Source organism: Cibotium barometz, chromosome 19 (genome assembly GCF_041138505.1).
Source record: "Cibotium barometz isolate CiBa-2024 chromosome 19, ASM4113850v1, whole genome shotgun sequence".
NCBI lineage: Eukaryota > Viridiplantae > Streptophyta > Polypodiopsida > Cyatheales > Cibotiaceae > Cibotium > Cibotium barometz.
In genome coordinates this window covers 40,945,723-40,953,215 of record NC_141064.1, presented here as the reverse complement: position 1 = coordinate 40,953,215, position 7,493 = coordinate 40,945,723, and the positions used below count along the sequence as shown (strand labels likewise).

Below are 7,493 nucleotides of genomic sequence, written 5' to 3'. Positions count from 1 at the left end.
TGTTATATACTCATGGTAGTCAACCAGATACTACGACATCCCCACTAACGTCATCTGTGCCCAATAGTGGGTGTAGAACTCTGCATCAAGATATGCTCTCACACACGCACTCCACACACACACACATAAGAGCATATATTCACACAGCCCTTCATACTGAGTTTCTATTAAACCTCTAGATATGCAAGGCACACTCAGCCATAATGAACCCTAGCACTAAGGGAAGTAGCAAATAGAAAGAATTAGTACAACAAATCACTGAATCTATGGCTAACACCTTCATGATTGTGGTTGTGGCAACCACTCTCTCTCTCTCTCTCTCTCTCTCTCTCTCAACATTAGAAACCATAAAAAGAATTTTAGGCTAAACCATCATCTCAGAGATGCTCTAATTATGCATAGTGCCCAAGATACATGCATGGTACTATGGCACCCCTGCTTTGCTTCTTTAAGTGCACAAACATCCTAGAGAACTAAACCATTATCATCCCAGAGAAGCTTTGAAGGAGATTAAACTTCTTTAAGTGCACAAACATCCTAGAGAACTAAACCATTATCATCCCAGAGAAGCTTTGAAGGAGATTAAACTTCATTATTTATGTTAGCATTCGTGCCAAATGACATGTACATAATTATGCATTCAAGAAACATATACATGGTACTGTGACCTTGCCTTGCATCAAACACTAGCCACAAAAGAGTATAATAGTGTAGTGCAGTGTTATTTGTGCATATGATAAAACAAGCATACGAACTCATATGCTATAGGTTATGCCAACTTCCATCAACCTCTTGTGTGGTATTTGAAGTGCAACTCTGCTCTTTCTACATATGCGCTGCAAGCAATCATAGAGGACGTTCACCACAATCTTCTTCCCAATCCAAGCATTCTGTGAAGCCTCCACCAGACTATTTCCAAGAAGGTAAGTCACCCCTTCTCCTCTTGCCCTTCGCAGGAAAGCTATCTCCTTGTTTATCTCTTCTTTCCTTTCCTCCGCCTGCGTGGTACTTGTATTAGTCTTCCTGTTTACCTCTTCATGGCTTTCCTCCACACCATATGTAGTGATGTGGGTCATGCTGTCTACTGCACTATCTGATAATTCAGCTCCTTGGTCCAACAGCTCAAGCCCATCACCCTCTGTTTTTACAAATCTTTCCAAGCTCTCCATCAACAAAGCCTCGAAATCCCCATGCTCAATCGGTGCATCCATGTATCCATACCTCACCACACTTCTATACATCTTATACTCCTTGCTTCCTACCCTTCTCACCAAGAACCTCTCCTCTGCTGGCACTCTTGCAACAGCCAAATGTTTCACAGACACCAACACTATTACTGAGTGTAAAGCCCTCAGGTTTTCCACAAAATGATCAAATATGGGAGGCACTCCATGCACTAGCTGTGTATACATTAGCCCTAACCCTGGCACCCTGTTTAGCCCTAAATCACTGTCTAATCTGCTCACTAACGAGTTTATAGAGACTTTGTTTTCAGATTCATATCTGTATTTCTTGCTTGTGACGTACTGCCACACTGCCATAGTCACTACCAAGAAGGACGAGAAAGCCAATGGCAGCCAGCCTCCTTGATCAAATTTGTACAGATTGGCTGTGAAGTAGAGCATCTCAACAAACGCGAAGATGGAGAAGAAGGCAACCACACGGTAAAGCTTTGTCTGCCATATCATGAGCATGATCAGGGTTAAGAGACTGGTTGTCACAAGCATCACAGCTAAAACAGCAATACCTGCACGAGCAGAAAATGCCAAACATTTCATAATGCATGCATGAGTATACACATCAGTGCATATGTTCATATGTATACATAATTGTAGAAGAAACATGTAGTCAACATACCATAGGCATTCCCAATATATGTTGTTGTCTTGAAGACACCAGTGACAATCACACACAGAATCATCAAGATCCAGTTGATCTCAGGTATGTACACTTGCCCCATGAACTTTGATGACGTGTGGACCACCTTCACAGTTGGAAAGCACCCAAGAGCAAGAGACTGCTCTACTATGGAGAATGTTGCAGATATCATGGCTTGACTTGCAATTATGGCAGCTGCAACAGCTACCACAAACATTGGCCAGAAAATGGGTTCTGGAAATAACAAAACAAGGCATTCAATTAGCATAAGGGTAAGATCTCAGCGTTGTTTAAATGCTATGTTGTATAGGCATGTACTTACATTATTATGTATAGTAAGCTATAACCACTTTTTATTATAGAGTTGTTGCTGTTATCAAGATGTTTGATTCTTTTTCTCATAACAAAGAGAGTAGGAAATGCTAGATTCTTTGCCTGGAATTGACTTGTAAAATGTTTGGCTAACATCCTCGGGATGTCTTAAAAGGTAAGCCCCCTGGCCAATGTAGGCAGCTAATAGGGAAGGGTATACAATTGTGGTGAATGCTATCTGCAATCACAATGCCCCTATCAGAAAATTGCAAAGAAAGCAAAGGAATTTGTAGCCAGAAGCAATGAAGCTGCACATGAGCACCAGACTTGCAGCCACATGCATGGGCACATGCTACACCATCAGAAGCAAACGATCAAAGGCACAAGAGTTGACCCTTCATACGTGTGGGCACGTTCTACACCAGCAGGGCACAATCCATTAAAGACTAAAGAGTTGATAATCATACATGTGGGCACATGCTACACCATCACAACAGAAAGCATCTGAGACAGAAAAGCACATGTTACAACATGGTATGTGTGAGACTTGATCCATGCTACGCATTCACAACACAGTCATCCAAGGCACAGGATTGATTTTTACACATGGGTACATGCTAAATGAATAGCTTGATTGGGGGGCGCTTAACAGAAAGTAATACAAGACATAGAGTTGATGTAACATGTGTACGTGCTATATGCATTACCTGAATGGAGGGCACGGAGAAGTGTCCCAAATCAGCAAACATGGCCTCTGTGCCTGCACTTTATCACAAGATAAGCATGATTAACTCTCTGAAGAGCTGCATACATGATATTGTTTGGAATATAAATACTCTTACATCTTTAAAGTGGCCAGTGGCCAAGGCAATGCAGGGAGCTAACCTGTTATGGCTAGCACTATGCCACCCAAAGAGATCCAACCTTGCTTTCCGTTTCTTTTGAAATACTTGACAATATAGTAAGGGTTGAATGCTCGAAAAATGCTCGCATCATGCTTGAAGATGTTGTAGATGCCAATGAGACCAATGAAAGCAAACCAGATCAGGACACACGGAGCAAACAGAAATGCCACCTTGCCAGTTCCGAACCGCTGAAGGCTGAATAGTAGTACTAGAATGGCAATGGAAATAAGAACCACATGGTCTGCAATGGAATGTGCTTGTGTCAACATTTTTTTTTTTGAGTTGAGATTTCAAGGGATCACCACCTTAGTTCAGGAATTATATAACCGAGACAGCAAAGGACATAAGAATCACTTCTACACTAAAATGGACATATGACTAGCTAATGCCATAGCTTCTTCTTCTTCTTCTTTCTTTTTGTTTTTGTTTTTCAGGTGGGGTTTTGGGGGGGGGGGGGGGGGGGGGGGGGGGTGGGGTGGGGTTGCGGGGGGTTCTTTTGTATCCTAAGGCAAGAATGAGAACAGGATTAAGTCAGATTACACACATTTTCATAGTATTTTAGTGTTTTGGGACATTGAAGTTAGAGCCTCTACCAGTGCTCAAGTTTGGGTCCTTGGTTTGAATTCCATCTACTGCTGAGAGCACTGCAAGAGAACAACCGTGTTTGAAGTACAGTTAGAATAAACTGAAATTGATTTTGCAAGAGAGGTTGCATCACAGATGCATCATACACCCACATTAAATTTGCATCAGGTTTCATCAGAACAGTGGAATCACCTATCGCCCATTTAATTTTTTTTTGAGGTATAACACTCTGTAACATGGTTAGCCAACTATGAAATATTTACTAATTTGGAAGCATATTAACTTTACCATAATTTGCAAGTTAGGTCAAGCCTTCAAGCCCCATGAGTTGCAGATTAGTTTTTTAATCCAATGCATGCTGATTTAATTGTGTAAAAAGGATATACCATTGCTTGCAATATGATAAAAGATACTTTGTTTAGTTTGATAAATTTTAATGGATTGTTTTGCAATTAAAAGTTTGTTAGTTAGTTTCATACGCCGAAGCATACAAGCATGCCAACTTAAAAGATTCAAGCTTGATAAAGCTTGTGAATTCCAGGCAGATAAAGCTTGTGCGTTCTGGCCGGCTCAGTTTTCCCAGTTGATACTCCAATGTTGGGAGTTGAATAGCAACCACCATAATGCAGCTTCATTTGGGATTGAAAACCAGCTTGGTTGGTTTGATACACTAGTTTAATTTGATCTTTCTTAGAAGGAACATAGTTCATTGGGTCTGATGAACACACCCATGGGTTCTTTTTGGCTTGCCATGGGTAGTAGGCAGACACCCATTTGTCCAAACAAAAGGACTCAACTTTACACACACACACAAACACACACAAAGTGACATTTGCAACCACGTTCCCCTTGAATCACTCTCAACAGCCAGCACCATTTGGTACCATACTATGTAGAACACTGCCTGGTACGTTTGAGACCACACCAGAAAAAGAAATGGCAGGCCTGTATTGTTTCCCACACTTTTTATGATGCGTACCGGATATAGCCGGTGTCAGTACACCATCTCCAATGACTGCACATGTACCGAGGAGGGTCACAAGCAGCAAAACCCTCTTGCCCAAGTTACTTCCTTCTAATGCCTCCTTGATTTTTGCTCCTCTTTCGGACTCTCGGCTGGGGAGTTGCACCTTATGTCCACCGAACAGTACTTCATCTTCTACTTGCTGGTTTTGAAGCTGGCTAACTTTTGCATGCTGGCAAATAAGCGAGTAAAGCGCAAAAGTGCCACCTACATTGACATTATTATCAGAGCAATGTGAGCCTACATCCAGTAAGAAAAACTATGCATCACACTTGAGGTACATGTGACACTATCATCAGAGCCTACATCCAGTAAGAAAAGCTATGCATCACACTTGAGGTACATGACACTCTGCAATGGTGGTAGTTTGTGCAGAATAACTATGTATCACAGTTTATGCTATGCAAGATGGTACTTAGTCTATGCTATGCATGATGGTGCTTCCTTCATGGACTGTTTCCTTATACTCTTACCATTTCCGTTGTCGTTGGCCCGAAGCACGATGAACACATACTTGATGAGAGGGATGAGGGAGAGTGTGTAGATGATAAGGCAGAGTGCCCCCAGCACATCCTCCTCCTGGGGCAGATTGTTTGAATCCGGGAAAGTGCTGCTGTAGACATACAGGGGTGATGTGCCCACATCACCATATATCACTCCAATGCTTTGGAAGGCCAACCGAAGTATTAATGCTTTTGATAAAGCCTGCATTAGAGTCACAAGAAATGCCTTCAATAGCTACTTCAAATACTTATCATTAGTTGATTGACTGATTGATTAATCACTTGGTTTTTTAAGCTCTAATGAAACAATAACCAAGGGATTGAAATGCTAGTGTGTACAAACCTTGGTAGAACTGTGCAGGCCAGGGACATGGTTGGACTCCATATCCAAAGAGTCCACCCTGCGGAGTGGCTCGCTGCGTCCATCGCTAGCAAAAGTATCCGTTTCTTCCATAGTGATAGAAGGTGTTTCGCTCTGCTAGCACGCAGATGAAGGTGGCAGTTGATATACCATAATTACAGTAAGCACTTAGTTAACCATGCTGAGAGAGGGTTTATTTTATGGATTAAGAATAACCCTTTTTCTGTTTCTCCTGACGAACTCCCATCATGTACTTATATAAGTATATATAGGCATTATTATTCCAATCAATAATTGATAGAACCACCACCACCCTTCATGTGCCCAAGCCAGTCTTTCTATATTCCAAGGCGTCGATGTTGCCCACGCAGACTAGTGGGGCAATGGGAAGCTTCTCAAGTAACCTCCTTTTGCCACGCGGCAGCTTCTTGAAAGTCTTCCTTTATATATCCTTTATATAATATACAGGTAGCTTGACCCATCGTCCCTTGATCCATCTTCCATGATATATTTTGCTACTAAATATATATAGAAAAAACTACTTTGCTATTTTTTGTGCCATGTGTGGCAAGGGGCAAAGTACACATATATACATACATACATACATACATACATACCATATGTAACAGGAGTGGCAATCTTAGCCAAAATTCCCAAGAATATTTCCTCTTCAATTTTTTGATAGTATTTTTCCTTAAATTTAGGCAATTAAAAAAACACTTGCTACTAGATGGAGAAGAAACATCCTTCTTTATTTCTATGTGCTTTTAATGGAACTTTACACTCTCCTAATTATAAGTTCATGAAAATGGCTTCAATACCTTTTCATGATGCCATCTAACACAAAAACATATGGCGATTTCAAAAGACCTTCTTTATAGGTCTGGCGTAAATGGCAATTTCAAAAGACCCTCTTTGTAGGTCTAAACACCTTTCTTACACCCTTCACCAAGTCAATTACCTTGTATCGTTTTATGCATTCATTCTCTTAGTATGTCCCATGACTTTAGTATGCCTCCCCTTTTTTCACATAGCCATTACTTGACCTCCTTTATAGACCTTATAAACATTAAACCTCCTTTAAATAAGTAATGTAAACATTAAACCTCCTCAAACATGTAAATCCAAAGCTAACAACATATGACATCAGTCTCACATTTATATAAAACCATGTTTTTTTAAAGATGACTCATTTATCAAGATTACCAACTAAAAGTATCGCATTAGGTACCATCTTTAACCTCATTTATGATTGTATTTACGTAATATCTTGTAACTTATAATGGAGACACTAGATGTGACATCACATATTTAACGTTACACTTGACCTTTTGCATTTAGAGACCCAATGGGTTTATTTGACTATGTATTGTAGAGATCTCACATATTTAACATTACCTGATCTTTTGCATTGTAGAGACCCAATGGGTTTATTTAACGATGTATTGTAGAGATCTTTAACATTACATGACCATTTTCTTTGTAGAGATCTAATGGGTTTATTTAACGATGTATTCAAGACAACGTCAATGTCCTTACCAAAGTTTAAGGGGTCATCATGCACGATGTTACATGAGTGCACAAGATGCCAATATTAAGAAGGTTTACTTACATCCTTAAAATAATTTAAGAATGTTTACTTACGATCTTAAAAGAATTTAATAAGGTTTACTTATAGTCATGCAAAAATGATATGTGTATTTATTTACAACCTATTATTTTAGTACCCTTTGCACTAAAGGTTTTCTTATAAGATATTCTAAGGGTTATACACCTGGAAGATCCCTTGGGGGCATCATGTATGATGTCACATGAATTTAAGCTGCCAATATTAAAGAAGGTTTACTTACAATCTTAAAATAATTCATACATACCAAAAATGATTTATGTATTTATTTACAAAACCCATGTATACATACCTACTA

At 39.9% G+C, this 7,493-nt stretch overlaps 1 protein-coding gene across 1 annotated transcript; it reads right to left on the bottom strand.

Annotated features, from left to right (window-relative positions):
• Positions 1-613: 613 nt before the first annotated feature.
• Positions 614-5,803, bottom strand: LOC147628597 (potassium transporter 5-like). Its single transcript, XM_086813793.1, has 9 exons — positions 5,551-5,803; positions 5,178-5,409; positions 4,660-4,911; positions 3,689-3,739; positions 3,076-3,336; positions 2,898-2,950; positions 2,314-2,428; positions 1,858-2,112; positions 614-1,747 (listed from the first exon to the last, which is right to left on the bottom strand). Exons 1-9 carry the CDS (start codon positions 5,659-5,661, stop codon positions 756-758), a joined length of 2,322 nt encoding a protein of 773 aa, XP_086669919.1. The 5' UTR covers positions 5,662-5,803; the 3' UTR covers positions 614-755.
• Between the last annotated feature and the right edge of the window lie 1,690 nt (positions 5,804-7,493).

Excerpts from the sequence above, each read along its gene's own strand:
- LOC147628597 (XM_086813793.1), bottom strand. The coding sequence starts at position 5,661 with ATGGAAGAAACGGATACTTTTGCTAGCGATGGACGCAGCGAGCCACTC. Across the intron at positions 3,740-4,659 it reads ACTGACACCGGCTATATCCG|TGCTCTCAGCAGTAGATGGA; the intron begins GTACGCATCATA and ends GTTCTCTTGCAG. Across the intron at positions 1,748-1,857 it reads ATATATTGGGAATGCCTATG|GTATTGCTGTTTTAGCTGTG; the intron begins GTATGTTGACTA and ends CTGCTCGTGCAG.